Source organism: Chiloscyllium punctatum, chromosome 33 (assembly GCF_047496795.1).
Source record: "Chiloscyllium punctatum isolate Juve2018m chromosome 33, sChiPun1.3, whole genome shotgun sequence".
Taxonomy (NCBI): domain Eukaryota; kingdom Metazoa; phylum Chordata; class Chondrichthyes; order Orectolobiformes; family Hemiscylliidae; genus Chiloscyllium; species Chiloscyllium punctatum.
This window is the reverse complement of record NC_092771.1, coordinates 28,244,235-28,261,094: the sequence shown is the minus strand read 5'-3', so window position 1 is coordinate 28,261,094 and position 16,860 is coordinate 28,244,235. Positions and strand designations below refer to the sequence as shown.

Below are 16,860 nucleotides of genomic sequence, written 5' to 3'. Positions count from 1 at the left end.
GAATAAAGAGCACCTTCCAGAATAAGCTACTGAGTACTGAACCAAGCCACCAAGAACAACCAACTGCACAGCCACACACGTGAAAGAAAGCAGCCCACAATCACTTCCAGGGCTTTCTGCTCTGCCCACGTAGAAGCAACCTCTAAGTATACGGCAGCAGTAGCCATCACTGCTGTTGAAGCTGAATTCAAGTTTTCAAATCTTTTAATCCAGAAAAGGGAATCTGCAAGCAAACAAGGCCTGCAAGAATAGTAGACTTATTTTTATATTTAACTAAAGTTATTTTAAATCTGTGTATTTGTATCTTAGTTAATACATCTCTCACATTTGACTTGAGTACATTGAAGGAGGAATGAAAAGATTTAGGAATGAAATTCTAGAACTGAGGACAGTTGGACATATGGCAGCAATTGGTTGAGCAATTCATAATGTGGATCCAAAATGGCAGGACTAAAGAAGCACAGAAGTCTGAGGGTTAGGGATGGAATGAGACCACAGGAACATTTAAAAATGGAGAAGTTACTAAGACAGAAGTCATCAAGTATAGAGGTGATGGATAATAGGTTTAGATCTATGCATGAGAGATTCAAAGAACTTTAAATTTTATGCAGGTTTTACAAATTAGGAAGCCAGCCAAGGGACGACTGGTGCAATGCAAAATGAAAGATAACAACACTATGGAAGGAGGTTTCAGAAGTTGGACAGAGGCCATTGGCAATATCAGGTAATGTTACACAGAGGTAAAAGCTGGTGGTGGTTTTTAAAGCGCTCATCTGGATGGAAGCTCATTTTAGGCTCAAATATAATACCAAGGTTGCCTGTGATAGGAAGAGGTCAGAGCCAATGATCAGGGAAGAGAGTTTTGCAGTGAAAGACAATAGTTTCATTCAACCTAATATTCAATTGGAAATTTCTGCTCATCTAGTACAGGATAGAGAAGCAGAAACAAATTACAGACAGTGTAGCATCAAGGAAGGTAACGTGAAGTTATTAGAGAAACTGGGATTATTCTCAGGGCATAGAAGAGTAAGGAGAACTTGGGCAGAAATGTTCCAATTATAGATTTTATTTTTTCAAGATAAAAGAACTTCCAACTGGCAGGATTGTCAGTAACCATAGTGCACCAATTTAAGGTAATTGGTAAAAAATTGAGGTCAACTCAACAAGTTATAATCTAAAACACAGAACCTGGAAATGATAGAAACAGGTTCAAGTCACTTTCAAATTAAATTGGAATTGTTTTTCCATTTCAAGAAAATATTAAGAGAATGTGGAAAAAACAATGGCATAAGGGCGGCACGATGGCATAGTGGTTAGCACTGCTACCTCACCGCGCCAGGGTCCCAGGTTTGATTCCAGCCTCGGGAGACTGTGTGGAGTTTGCACATTCTCCCAGTGTCTGTGTGGGTTTCCCGCATGTGCTCTGGTTTCCTCCCACAGTCCAAAGATGTGCAAGTCAGGTGAATTGGCCATGCTAAATTGCCAATTGTGTTAGGTGCATTAGTCAGAGGGAAATGGGTCTGGGTGGGTTACTCTTTGGAGGGTTGGTGTGGACTGGTTGGGACGAAGGGCCTGTTTCCACACTGTAGGGAATCTAATAATAACACACTGAGATCAATTGAATAGCTCAAAGATATGGAACACGATGGGATGAGTGACTTCCTCGTGCTCTTACGATTCTACGCTACTTCAAATTCACTCAAAAGGGAAAGGTTATAGAATTCTTTTAGTACCCAATGTGCACTCTCAAATAATCTGTATAAATATAAGGGTGTGTATTTCTGGATGTGTATGTTACCATGAAGCACTCTGCCAGGAAGTTCAGTGATTTTGGTCATGAATTTCTGCCTCCCTGTTTCTAAAATACTGAAGTGTGATTTTCAAACATTTGAAAATTTGTGATCAGTATTTTTACTCATTCATAAATATTCACCACAAAAAAGCTTGTTAAGTTTGAAAAACCAATAAAAGTGCCAACATCTGATAAAGTCTTGCACATTTTAAATCATTTGGAAAGTTATTAAACAAAACTTACGCTCGTTTCTCCTCATTAATACTGTCCAACTTCCCTCCAATGAAGATACGTAATTTACAGTCACACCATTTTTTGCGAATAGTTAACAGATAGGGAATGAGAATAGTTAAACCTAATTAAAGTAAAGTAATGATATCAGGATTAATGCTCCTTTAAATGATAAGCTGAAACTGAACGCAAGATTATAAATTTTAATACAAGTTTTATTTTCATAAATAAATGTTGAAATCTTTTAGGATTTCTAGAAATAATATTGAGTCATAGTCACGGAGTCACAGAGATGTATAGCGCGGAAACAGAGCTAAAGGTCCAACTTGTTCATGCCGAGCAGATATCCCAACCCAATCTAGTACCCCCTGCCAGCACCCGGCCCATATCCCTCCAAACCCTTCCTATTCATATACCCATCCAGATGCCTCTTAACTGTTGCAATTGTACCAGCCTCCACCACTTCCTCTGGCAGCTCATTCCATTCACATACCACCCTCTGCATGAAACAGTTGCCCCTTAGGTCTCTTTTATATCTTTCCCCTCTCACCCTAAACCTATGCCCTCTAGTTCTGGACTCCCCCACCCCAGGGAAAAGACTGTCTATTTATCCTATCCATGCCCCTCATGATGTTATAAATCTCTATAAAGTCACCCCTCAACCTCCGACGCTCCAGGGAAAACAGTCCCAGCCTGTTCAACCTCTACCTATAGCTCAAATCCTCCAACCCTGGCAACATCCTTGCAAATCTTTTCTGAACCCTTTCATATTTCACAACATCCTTCCGATAGGAAAGAGACCAGAACTGCATGCAATATTCCAACAGTGGCCTAATCAATGTCATGCACAGCAGCAACATGACCTCCCAACTCCTGTACTCAATAGTCTGACCATAAGGAAAGCGTACCAAATGCCTTCTTCATTATCCAATCTACCTGGAACTCCACTTTCAAAGAGCTATGAACTTACACTCCAAGGTCTCTTTGTTCAGCAACACTCACTAGGACCTTACTATTAAGTGTATAAGTCCTGCTAAGATTTGCTTTCCCAAAATGCAGCACCTCGCATTTATCAAAATTGAACTCCATGTGCCACTTCTCAGCCCATTGGCCCATCTTATCAAGATCCTGTTGTAATCTAAGGTGATTTTCGCTGTCCAATTTTGGTGTCATCTGCAAATTTACTAACTATGCCTCTTATGCTCACATCCATATTATTTATATAAATGACGAAAAGTTGAGGACCCAGCACCAACCCTTGAGGCACTCCACTGGTCACAGACCTCCACCACCACCCTCTATCTTCTACCTTTGAACCAGTTCTGTATCCAAGTGGCTAGTTCTCCCTGTATTCCATGAGATCTAACCTTGCTAGCCAGTCTCCCATAGGAAACCTTGTCGAACACCTTATGAAGTCCATATAGATCACATCTACCGCTCTGCCCTCATCAATCCTCTTTGTTACTTCCTCAAACAACTCAATCAAGTTTGAGAGACATGATGTCCCACGCACAAAGCCATGTTGACTATCCCTGATCAGTCCTTGCCTTTCCAAATACACATAAATCCTGTCCCTCAGGATTCCCTCCAACAACATGCCCACCATCGACGTCAAGCTCACTGGTCTATAGTTCCCTGACTTGTCCTTACTACCTTTTTAAACAGTGGCACCACGTTAGCCAACCTCTACTCTTCCGGCATCTCACCTGTGACTATCAATGATACAAATATCTGACTAAGAGGCCCAGCAATCAATTCCCTAGCTTCCCACAAGGCTATAATTCCACTTGAGACGAACATCAATTGCCAATACCCACAAAAGGTTATCAAAAAAATTAAAAATATTCCTAACTGTTTATGATCACGCCAGATTAGAGTAGTGCTGGAAAAGCACAGCTGGTCAGGCAACATCTGAGGAGTAGAAAGATTGATGTTTCGGGCAAAAGCCCTTCAACCTCAGTTTGAAGCAGTTTTGAGGCAAAAGTATTACTAATGCAGAATTGAGGGGACAACATCACCCATTAACTCCCTCACTCCATCATCCATCCCAATTAAATTTGGGACAGGAAGGCCTGTGTGAATTGTGGCTCAAGTTCTTCGTCCCACTGCCACTATCCCTGCAGCAGGGAGGGGGCTTGCCATGCAATAAGCAAACCTTAGACTGTCCAGTTGTAGGCTCCCTCAAGAGATCACTCAAACAAAAGCACTCAAAGCTTGATAAAGCGACCCCAGCATTTTAAGAACAGGGGTATCACTGAAAGCCACTCCTTCAATCTTGACCTCACTCCTGCCATTACTGACCCATGCTTCAGTCCCTCCTTCATTCAAAGCCTCAGTTGCAATGCGGTTCTGGCAGTAGCCAACCCTGCTGACAACAAAAGATGTAGGGGAAAACTGCTGCTAGTTTGTCAACTGCATGGCACATTTAATTTGGCCGCCCTCAAAGAAGGCATGAGGTCCCATCAGCCCTGCAGGCAGCAGCCAAAATCCCACTGCTTCCATTAAATCCAGCCCATTGGTTAAAGTGTCACTCCAGACACTTGAGCACATGATCTGAAGTGCCATATCACTTTGCATTGCTGTCAAACCTGCTGTGTTTTGGAGGAGACATTGTAACATGGCGCTGAGTTCTTAATGGACATGGAAAGACTGCATGGCACTATTTGAGGAAGAACAGGAAAATTCTCCTCTCATCCTGATCAAAATGTCTCCCTTAGCCAGCAGATGGTATGGTCCCTTTTTTCCTGTGGGGGGAGGCTGGTTTGTACAAACTCATTCGTATATTAAAGCGTACATTACCTCAAAAAATGGTTCACTGGTTACAAAAGGTTTTGGGTCATCCTGGGTAATAAAAAGGGGTTATAACATCACAAGATATGGGAGCAGAATTAAGGCAATTTGTCTAATTGAGTCTGCTCAGCCATTCAATCATGGTTGATATGTTTTTTTTAAAACCCCATTCTCCTGCCTTCTCTCCATAACCCTTACCATTCAAGATCTATCTCTGTCTTAAATACACTTAATGACTTGGTTTCCACAGGCTTCTATGACAGTGAGTTCCACAGATTAACTACTCTCTGACTGAAGGAATTCCACCTCATCTCAGTCCTAAGGGTTGCCCCTTCTCTCTGAGACAGTGCCCTAAGGTCCTAGTTTCTCCTACTAATCAAAACACTTTCTTCATGTCCACTCCATCCAGGCCGCTCAGCATTCTGTAAATTTCAATGAGATCACCCTTCCTCATTCTTTTAAGCTCCACTAAGTACAGACCCAAAGTCCTCATCTACTCCTCATATGACAAGCCCTTCTTCATCCCTGGGATCATTCTTGTAAACCTTCTCTGGACACTTTGTCACACCACCCCTACCTCCAAGAACAGCACAACTGCCTGAGTTACAGGTCCAAAACTGCTCACAATATTCCAAATGCGGTCAGACCAGAGTCTTCTACATCTCAGTAGTACATCTCTGATCTTATATTCTAGCCCTCTTGAAGCGAATGTGAACATTACATTTGCCTTCATAAATGCCAACTGAACCTACATGTTAACCTTAGGAGAATCCTTAACTAGGATTCACAAGTACCTCTGTGTTTCAGAATTCTGAAGCTTTTACTCACTCAGAAAATATACTATATTAATACATTTAAAAACTGTGTTATCAATCTTCTAACATAATGAGAAGGCATAAAACTTCAACTTCTTGTAGAATATGCTTCATACCTCCATCATCAAACAGCCACCATACATCTATTGTGCCTTTTCCCTGATTCATTTGGAACTGAGTACTAGCTTCCAGTAGGCGTTGATTAAAATCTGCAGCATGACCAGCACTGACTTTAAAGTCTAAATACAAAGAGAGAAGTTATTGTAACTGTAAAGCCAAAATAATTAGTTTCCAAGGAACAGGGAACAACTCAGCAACCTAAACCACTGTCAGATTAGAACAAAGTCTTTAAATGATGCTTACCATACATAAAGTGCCACACAATTGTGTACATGCCTGGACTTCTGTTCACCAATCTATCCCAGCATAACACCATCCCAACACCTGCTCCAGAGGTGGGTAATAATATCTCCGGACAGGTTGATTAGGGAAAAAAACAACACCATCCCAAATCTGAGAGACAGGGTCACATATTACAGTTCTCATTCTATCAACATTTGTGGCTTTCTGTGTATGTCCTTAACTTTTAATCTCGGATGCTGTCATCTATTACCTTGAAGTGATACAATTTTTGTTTCCATACCATTTTTTAAAAATAAATTTTGTACAACATCCTTTAGGTTCACCTCACCATGTGATGTTGGGGAGCTCCCAGAATCCAAGCCAAAATGCTGAAGCAAAGTTAACATGCGCCACTGTCATGCTTCAGCAAAATACATCAATTGTTTGCAACCAGAAAAAGTCACACTTCCATGTATCTTGAGCTTGAATTTAACGGATATAAAGGCATCAGGATATATGAAATGAAATAAAATAATTTAAAAACTTGTGAATCTGAGCAAGCACTATTAAACATATTTATCTATTGAGTTTGAGTCTGCTGCCAGGCAAAGCACATTTGTCATAATGAGGCAGTGACTATTTTAGGAAGACAGGAACATGAGTAAGCCATTCGGTTTCTTCAGCCTGTTCCACTATATTCCTGCCCATACCCCTTAAAAATTTTGGTAAGCAAAAATATATCTAAGATTTAAAATTAACAATTGATCCAGAAACTACTGCTATATGTAGAATAGATCTAAACATCAACCGCCCTTTGTGTGTAGAAATATTTCCTAACATCTCTCCTGAACAGTCTGCTCCTAATTCTCAGCCTATATTCCCTAGTTCTAGAATTCCCAAACAGTGGAAATAGGGTAGGTAAAGATAAGCTGTCTTTTTGTGTAATATCTTGAAGGCTTCAATCAGATCATCCCATAATCTTTTCAATTCTAGAATTTACCTGGTCTGCAATGCTGTGTCATCAGCAAATTTGGATATCTGACTGTGTTATATATTATCCAAGTTGTTCATAAATCATGTGAATAATTGAGGCCCTAACACATATCGTTGTGAAACCTCAACGGCTTTCAAATTGAAACCAAATGGGATATTGGTGCAGCTAGTTGGCCTAATTGCTCATTATGGCTCCACAAAAACAAGTATTAAAAACTTTTAGTCATCTCAACATGGGGATGGATGGGTTAAAGAGTTGTCTCTTTTTACTTTGTGCATGACTTCTTTTGAAAAGCTTGTTTTGAACCCTTCTAACAGAATTGGCACTTTGGGAAAAACATCAAGACTTGTTGAATGTGGTCTTTTGATGCAATGCCTCCTACAAAGATTGCTCCAATACTCTGTGTGTGCACAATGACAATTGCACAGGCAAAATGCGACTTCCTGCTATGCTCAAGAAAACAGCCTTCTCTAAGAATTTCATGGAATCTAGGGACCAATGTAAATGAGGAACTAGAAGATATTACTCTCAGTAATTAGTACCAGAGAAATTAATAGGATTTAAAATTAGATAAATCTCTGGATCTCTGTATAATCTATATCTCTCAGTGTTGAAAGTGGTGGCTGTAGAGTTTGTAGATGCATTGGTGGTCATCTTCAAGGATTCCAAGTGATTCTGGAATGTTTCCTCCAGATTGTAAGGTGAGAAATATAACCCGATTTAAGGAAGGAGGAATAGAGTAAATGGGGAACTACATATCCATTACCCCTACATCAAGCCAACAGGAAACTACTAGAACATATATTAAAGAATGCGATAGTAGTAATTTTAGAAACTAACAGTCGGATTGAACAGAATCAAGAGAGATTTATGATAGGGAAATCATATTTGACATATCTGTTGGAGTTTTGAGGATAGAGCTAGCTCTTCAGCTGCTGTCATTTACTAATGACTGTGGTAAGGAATCACAGGTTGTATCAGCATGACAGTGGTTAATACTAACTGTCTAAAAACAAAAATCAAGCACATTATCTACCAGTGCACAACTACAACTCTTTTAGTTAACAGACCCATCCATGAAACATTCCTTATACATTTAAGGGCATCAATGTTGCTAGCGATGTCAAATGTTAAGGCCCATTTCTATTTACCTTTGGGAACCCTCCTTCTTGAACGGCTGCAGTCTATGAAGGTAAGTAAAGTATTCAGTCCTGTTAGGAAGGGAACTCCAGGATTTTGATCCAGCTATGATAAAGGATAGGTGATACAATACCATGTGGAGATGATGTATGGCTTGGAGGGGAACTTGCAGATGGTGGTATCCCCATGCACCTGCTGCTCTTGTTCTTAGTTGAGATCATAGGCTTGTACAGCGTTGTCAAAGGAGTTTTGTGGAACTGCTGCAATGCAGCTTGTAGATGGTACAATGTGTTATGGTGAAGTAAGTAAGTGTTGAAGGTGGTGGATGAGTGCCAATCTAATGAGATGCTTTGTCTTGGATGATGTTCAGCTTGGAGAATTTGATCATAGTTGCACTCAGCCAGGCAAATGCAGAATATTCTGTTACATTCCTGACTTATGCACTCTCAATGGGGAATTACTGGTGGGTGGCAAGGGGATGGCTCATTGGTAAGCACTGCTGCTCACAGTGCCGGGGACCCAGGTTCAATTCCAGCCTTGGGCGACTGTCTCTGCGGAGGTGGTACATTCTTCCAGTGTCTGTGCTGGTTTCCTCTGGATGCTCCGGTTTCCTCCCACAATCCAAAGATGTGCAGGTTAGGTGAATTGCCCATGCTAAGTTGCCCATAGTGTCCAAGGATATGTAGACTAGGTGCATTAGTCAGAGGTAAATGTAGAGTAATAAGGTAGGGGAACAGGTCTGGATGGGATATTCTGTGGAGAGTCGGTGTGGACTTGGGCCAAATGGCCTGTTTCCACACTGTAGGGATTCTATGAATTCTTAGCTCTGATTTGCTTTCACCGAAGTTTCTGGTCAATGGTACCCAGGATGTTGATCACGGGAGATTCATCAAAGGTAATGTCATGAATGTCAATACAGTCAATTAAATGCTCCTCAGTGACCATGAGAGAACTGAAGTGGCAAGTAATATTCGTACCATGTATCAGCCCAAACCTAGATGCAATCCATTCATTGATGGAAATGAAAACACATCACTTCATTATCAGAGATATCATGATGAATGGTGTTGAATATTCAGTGAAAATGCTCACTTCTGACCTTATAATAGAAAGGTGGTCATTGAGCTGAAGGTGACAGAGCCAAGGATATTGCCCTGACTAACTCTTATAGTAATTTCCCAGGATTTAGTCATCCAGCACTCTTAAACATTTTCCTTTGTTCTAGATTCCAGTCACCATACAGCTTTTCCTAATGACTTCAGTTTGGTGGGGTCTCTTTCATATCATTCTCCGACAAGTCATGTCTTGAAGTCGAGGGCAGCCATTCTCAGTTCACCCCTTTGCAATATCTAGTGCCCTCAGTCATTTCTTGACAAAACCTATAACTAATCCAACTGGCACAAGAAAACAAAGTACATGTACAAGCACTTGAAATGCCATGCCATTCAAGGCTATAAGCCAAATGCTGGAAAGTCAAATTAGTGTAGATAGGTTGGCACATTCTCAATGGGCTGAAGAGCTTCTTCGGTTGCTGTATAACTCTGATGCTGGGGAGCTCAGGAAATGGCCGAAATGTTTAACTTGCTTGGTACTTTGGCTGAAGATGGTTTTAAATGCTATAGCCTTTCTTACATTGATGCATTGGACTCCTCAGCATTGATGGGGATATTTGTGGAGCTTCCTCTTCTTGTTTAATTGGCCACTATAAATCATGGCTGAACGTGGTATGACTGCAGAGCTTATACGTGATCCAATGTTTGTGGAATTTGTTTAGCTTTGTCTATCACTTGCTTCTGTTGTTTGTAATGTAAGCAGTCCTGTTTTGTGGCTTCCCTGAGGTTACAGATTATGGTTGAATACAATTCTGCTACTTCTGACAGTCTACTCACCTCATGAATGTCTAATTTTGACTTGCTGAATTTGTTTGGAATTGCTCCAATTTCATTTGGTTTTGGTACCATTAAAGACAATGGAGGGTATTTTGTTTCCATGGTCATTCCTACCAATAATTGACAATTGTATCCACAATAGGTAGATTGAACATGAGGTCAAATCAGTGTTTTCACCTTTTTAGATCACTCACCACAGATCCAGTCTCACAACAATGTCCTTTAGGCATTGGCCAACTCAAATCAATAATGGCACTACTGAGGCACTTTTGGTGATGGATGTTGAAGAGATTATGCTGAGTACAGCTTTCTCTTACCACCCTCAGTACCCCTTCCACAACCAATTATAGTATATAAATATTTAACCAAGTTTCTCTGGCAATGTGAATAGTCATGTTGCAGTATATATTCATTCAGGACTACTGGTATGCCAATATTTACTTTTACAGAGTCAGGCACATCAATTGACAAAACATTTCTAACTACATTTACCCAATGGTCACCTCAATTGTAGGCATATATCAATATTAATTTCACTATGCAAAAATTGTAAGTTTCCATTCTTGTAGTGTTCATAAATGCACAAAAACCTGGTTTATTCATTAATTTAACCCCTGTTGTGTAATCAAATTTGGATCCATTTCTCATAGTTATTGCTCTTCCACATTTCATTTCAGCAGAACTGCATTCATTACCTATTGTAAGCCTAATAGAAAGAATTGGTCTTCTTTCCAATTATCAAAGACCAACTGATACATTACCGAAAAACAAATGATCAAATATGATTAATTTTCTTAAGTCCTAATTCATGGACTTGAGACACAGTTAAATCAAGAGATGAAACCATTTACTTTGATTTAAAGCCAATTTTGACTTCAAAAACATTTAGTTATTAACTTATTACAGCATCATCCCAACAATTGAGAAACAGAATCACACAACAGGAAATAATGAAACATGCAAATAATTTTTCTCACAAAAACAACTGCAGAATTACTTATAATTACTCACTTGTTGTTAGAAAGTCTAATAAAAGCACCCACAGCCAACCAAAGACAAAATTCAGCTGGGGTCTCAAGAACATCACTTACAGGGGATGTGTACTATTTAGGTGGAACCCAAATCATTTCATAATAAGATCTGTCCATCCTAAATCAAATAACTGCTTGGAGTGGCTTGAGCTAGGCTTCTGAACCATCCTGGGTATTCAATCACCAATAAGCTAGGCAGGACTAAATGGAGATCCAATTTAGTTCCTACATTGACCTCTACGAAAGTCCCAAAACTTTTGCAAGCAGTTTTTTTTTTAAAACTCTAAAGAGCTTTATACACTGCCAATAACTAGGTAACAAATCCAATTATGTATGGCAATAGAATAAGTACATCTTCTGCCCTTCCAAAGGCAAATAACCCGATCGAAATGCAGACTTACAATACTCCCTTACTCCAAAATGACTTCTTTCCTCCCCCAAGTAAATACGTTTTCTATTGCATATTGTCTTACAATATTTACTTTGTATTTGTTAAAATATTTCTCAATATTCTTATCATGTTTTTATCTTTCTCTCAAACTAATAAGGAGTGGAAGATTAAAATAAGTCATTCTTTGCATTTTTTAAAATATTCTGTCCAATTTCCTGGCTTGCATAATTATATTTTTAAACTTTTAATTTGGTACTATCTTTCTAGTTAACCATGGATGGTAAACTTCTCTGGGAACCTTTCTTACTTGTTAGAATGCATCTATTCAGAGTATGCTGAACTAAGTCTTTAAATATCTGTTACTGCAGCTTTATTGATATATCTCCTAATTTGCTTACTTAAGCCAGTTCTGCTGTGATGCCCTAATAACTCTCCATAAGTTTAAAAAAAGTCTCAGATCCCTTCCTGTCTCCCTCAAACTAAGTGCAATATTCAATTATATTACTTCACTGTTACTTCACCTTCACTATGGGGTCATTCGTCAATCAAGTTTATTTGTACACCATCAGGTTTGGTGATAGCCTGTACCCTGGTTGGCTCTAGATCACAATGCTTAAGAAACTATGACAAAAATGTTCTATGAACTCCACAGTAAGGTTATCTTCGTCTATCTGACTTTTTCAGTCTATGTTGATTGAAATCTCTGGTGATTTGAAGTGTCTTTCTGAAAGCTCACATTATCTCTGCCTTCACACTCCATCCTACCATGTGGATAGTTAGGGGGCCTTTATACCACTCCCGCAAGTGATTTGCTACCTTTATAAATTTTTCATCTCTCCCCAAACTGTTTCCACATTTTGGATTCCTGAACTTCGGCCATCCCTATCTAATATACCATAATTAAGAGAGCCTTCCCTTGCTGTTTCCCTAGCTTCCTGTGCTTACAACATATCCTACATCTTTCAATATTCATGTACCAATGTCATCCTACTACCAGATTTCTGATGGCTGAGGGATCATATTCATTTCAGTGTGTTCTTAGTTCACCTATTTTGTTTGGAATGCCACATCCATTCAGACAGTCTCTAGTTTATCCTTTCTAGTCACTACCCTTATCTATCAACTGACTCTTCGAGTTGTGTACATTATCCCTCCTTTTCATGGTCTTCTAATCATTTTCCTAATCGATTTTGTCCGCCTCTACTTTGCTTTACCAGTTATTCCCTAATTGAATCCTTTGCCCAAATAAATCATCACATTTACCATTATTCCCACCATCTCTCAGTCACAAATGTTTGGGGTACCTTGCAGGTTCAGGCTTTTTTTTGCATTCACACACGTTCTATCAAAAATAACTTGTAACTGCATGGCTGATAAGCATTTAGAATCAATCGCCAGCAAATTAAAAATTGTACACGTGCATGCACTTCTATAACCACATTCAGAAATTAAACTATGTAAACTTGGCACTGCTGTCCTTCAATTTGGCACTATCCAGCTCCTCAGACTATACTGCAGAAAAAAAACTGGTCCAGATTTCACTATGCTGATCACTGAAATTGTATAAGGCAGCCAGCAACTTGGAAGGGCATAACACTGCAGAGTTCCCAAAACTGCAGTGGATTATTCATCATCAGATCAGAGCACTTATCTTTCTAACATATTGATAACAGGAAAGGAATGGAACCAGCAAGAATCTGAGCTACTAACTCATGTTAAAATGAGATTTTTTTTCACCATAACATTTCAAGTTGGTGTTTCTGGGCAGAAAAAGCCTCCTGAAATTATTAACAAGTAATAAGTTCTGCCAATGAGAATGCCAGTAGCGTAAAGCATTTCAACTTTCAAAATGTTTGCAGTATGGATTCTTAATACTTAAAGTTGGGGTTCAATGGAAATGAATTTTTAAAATCATGATGCCGATACAAGTTTGATAAATAACATTTAAGTTATATTTTTATACATAATTTAGTTCAAATTTATTTTTAAAAATTATTTGTTCGAATAAGTCAACATAATTCTACTATGACAGATACTACAGCTGCTAAGTCTTGACGGAATCATTTGGAGTGGCTACCAATCACTGCACACTTGGCCTGTCCTTTATGTCCACAAGAACACTGGAAATCGAGACCAGGGCTAATATGGGAACTTTCAGTTGAAACTCTGCCCCAGTCTTTTTAAATAAGTAAAGTGGTAGGAATTGCATTTCAACGTCCTAGTTGAATTACAATCCTCCCTCTAAACTCACCTGCTTAGTTATCGCTAGAACTTAACAAAAGAAGTTCCTGAAATTAGCATCAAGCAGAGACTCTGGCAAGCAAGTGACTGATGTGATTCGAAGAAATGAAGTACGTACCAGTTTCCAGCCTTTTCCCCGAGGATCACTGACATTATTGAGAGAGATTTGGGTAATCCCCATGAAATTGATGGCAATAGATCTTAATGTTTATTTGCTACCTGTAACGTACACGGATATACTTTACCTTTCTGATCATTCACTCCTAGGGTATTAGTACTATATTTGACAGTTTTGTTCAAGAATTTCAGTGAACAGATTCCTCGTTTTCCATCCTTTTGTTCATCTTTCTGAGCAGCTTCCAATGCTAATTTTTCTTGTTCCTTTCTCTGCAATTCTTCTATGAAATAAATAACAGAATTTTCATCTATTTAACACTCAGTTTATGAACAAACATCAAGTTGGAACCCAGGTTCAATTTCAATCTCCATTGACTGTCTGGGGAGTTTACACATTCTCCCAGTGTCTGCATGGGTTTCCTCTGGGTGCTCCAGTTTCCACCAACAGTCCAAAAATGTGCAGTTTAGATAGACCGACCAGACTAAATTGCTCATAACATTCAGGGATGTGTAGGTAAGGTGGATTAACCATGGGAAATGTAGATTTAGAGGGATAAGGTAGGGGGATGAGTCTGGGTGAGACGCTCTTTCAAGAGTTGGTTCGAGAGAGGGATTCTATGAAAAGGAAGATTTCAGTAGTCTGTTTAGTCAAAGAACTAAACATGTTTAAATCTTCGCATTCAGTTTTGTTTACTAATACACATTCAAGCAAAAATAACTCAACTCCAGGGCTTCCAAGATCAAGGAGAGTGGCTGCAGATTCGGAATAGGAGAGCGGGAGGCAGTGAGGACTGCTGCAAGGGGAGGAGAGTGAGGAAAGTTAACAGGATAATGGCAAGGTGGGTGGCTTCCTTCAGGGACCCCTTTTCCAAAGCTAGATACATCAATAGGGCATAGTACTCAAGAAAGAGGGCCCCGCACCACCTAGAAGGCAGGTGGTAAACCCAACATGGTTGGATAGTCTCCCTGGATGGGGAAGTCCTCCTGCTCACAACTGATTGAATATTTAAGGGCCTCATTTGGAAAAACACCTACAAATTGTCCTGCCCCAAACTTGATTGAAGGGACATACCACACTCTTGATTACATGCAGCCATCCCTCACCTCCAAGCTTAGAGAATTTAAATTCTACCCACCATTTCCAGTTTATTCCTATCTGTTTAGATGGTTAGCGCAGCTGCTGCATTATCCTACCTTGAATCTGAAGAATGCGGGAGATGTCAAGCCCTTGGCTAATTCTGAGAATTATCAAACCATATTCAAAATCAAAGGCATCACTGTAAAATCAGAAACAATACCACTCTTCAGAACAGCAAAATGTCACACAAACGTATTGCGATTTTATAATTTTAACACAGAAATTATGAAGTTAGATTTTATAAATGCACTTTCGTATATATGGCTTCACGTGAGGTGTTCAAATCAACAATTTGAGAAGGGACCAATTATTTTTCATTTGTCAATGGAAAATCTTGCAGGGCCAAACAACATGTCTGAATTTCTGAAATGGACTCTGGACTCCAGATGTGTACAGCTCCATCCTGAGAACACAAACTTAGAATTTTTTACATACAGCATTTGTATTTCTGTTGAATTCAACTCCACACAACTGCCCTGTACTGACTGTACATGATTAGTATTACAGCAAACATTTTATGAACTGGCATCTAAGGGACCAGGAGTGTGATCCAACATTCCTGTTGATCAAGAGATCCACATAAATCAATTTAAAGGCACACACTAAGTAACAGAAACAACACAGGGGGAATATAGATTACTGTTAAATTTTATTTACAGCATAAATCACTTAAATAATAATCCAATCTTGCTTTAAATAAAACTTACCGGCAGACAGCCTTGTCACTTGCACCCTCAATTGACTACTCAACATCACGGAAATCACATTAATACACTAAGCTTCCAGTATTTGAGGTATATAGTTTTTTACTTTGAGAGTGTTGGTTCATAAGGTGCTGGTTAAAAGAACTTTTGCTGTATTTAGCAAGTTGGAAAACTGACACAGCAGAAATCCTGCAGTCTGCTGTTTAGAGATTGGGGGTATCATTCACAAATCAGTATTTCAGAATTTCTTCAATTTTCTACAAGATGGCCATGATTTGGAAGCCCTTCTAAGTCACAATTTGTAATTGCAGATGTGAATCTTGGATTGGAGATTTGAAGAGCTTATTATGAAATGCTAAAAGCAGAGTTATATCTATCCTTAATAATGAGTTATGACATGATGAGGAAAGATGAGGGACCATTGAAACGTAATGGTCTGGTTGTTATTTCTGACAGTCGTCAAGCTGTAGTAGCGGAGGAAGGGCACTGTGCAAGTGTCAAGATGCATTAGGAACAGATATTCCACTTGGTAAAACATCATCCTGCATTGTACAATTATGACAGCATAGCTAAGATCAATAGTTAATTGGTTAAACATTCCCACAGTTTTCATTTATTCTTTAAATAACTTTGTTATCTGTTTAGCTGTCTTCAAAAAAGATGACTCAGTAGTGCAGGGTTTGTTTACAAAGCTGTGCCAGTTTGGTAGAATTTTAAGTTTCTGAAACAATGATCATTTTCATGAAACACAAATCTCTCAAATTAGACAATCAAAAACTTAAATGTAATGAGCTCAATATTTAAAGCACATACTGGATAAAGAAATGTGGGAGAAAAAAAATCATGGTTGGGAGGTTAGAATGGTCAGCAGAAAAATGACAACTTCGCAGAGCATGGAAATGACTATTTTAACCTGATCAGCGTAAGATCATGTATGCGCTCATCTCTAGTGGCAGGCCCAACTCAGGCTTTCCCCACTTCCACTGGATCAAAATTTCTCCAGCAAGCACTGATGGGGCCGAGGCACAATCATAATGTCAGAAAAATTTCCATCTCTTGATTTCATCTACAAGATGAATGTCCATAGTGTTACAGAAGGATCTGCACTATTAAAAAGGCAGTGAAAGCAGTTTTGAACTTCCTGAGCAGAGATTATTTCAAGGAAAGCAACAATGGTAGGATTAGTCAATCCAGTGAGCTAGAACAATGACTACTGTGTTGTTTGCCCAAGCAATTAATTTCACA

General features: G+C 39.2%; 1 protein-coding gene across 3 annotated transcripts in view; it reads right to left on the bottom strand.

Annotated features, from left to right (window-relative positions):
* Positions 1-16,860, bottom strand: part of slc12a1 (solute carrier family 12 member 1) — a 121,577-nt gene that overhangs the window by 15,345 nt on the left and 89,372 nt on the right. For 2 of the 3 annotated variants that reach the window (XM_072553240.1, XM_072553243.1), the window contains 4 exons: positions 14,968-15,050; positions 13,902-14,054; positions 5,745-5,867; positions 2,036-2,147 (listed from right to left, as the gene is read on the bottom strand). In XM_072553240.1, coding sequence (XP_072409341.1) covers positions 2,036-2,147; positions 5,745-5,867; positions 13,902-14,054; positions 14,968-15,050 — 471 coding nt within the window. The remainder of the gene's footprint in view (positions 1-2,035; positions 2,148-5,744; positions 5,868-13,901; positions 14,055-14,967; positions 15,051-16,860) is intronic. The other variant, XM_072553242.1, reaches the window with a different exon arrangement.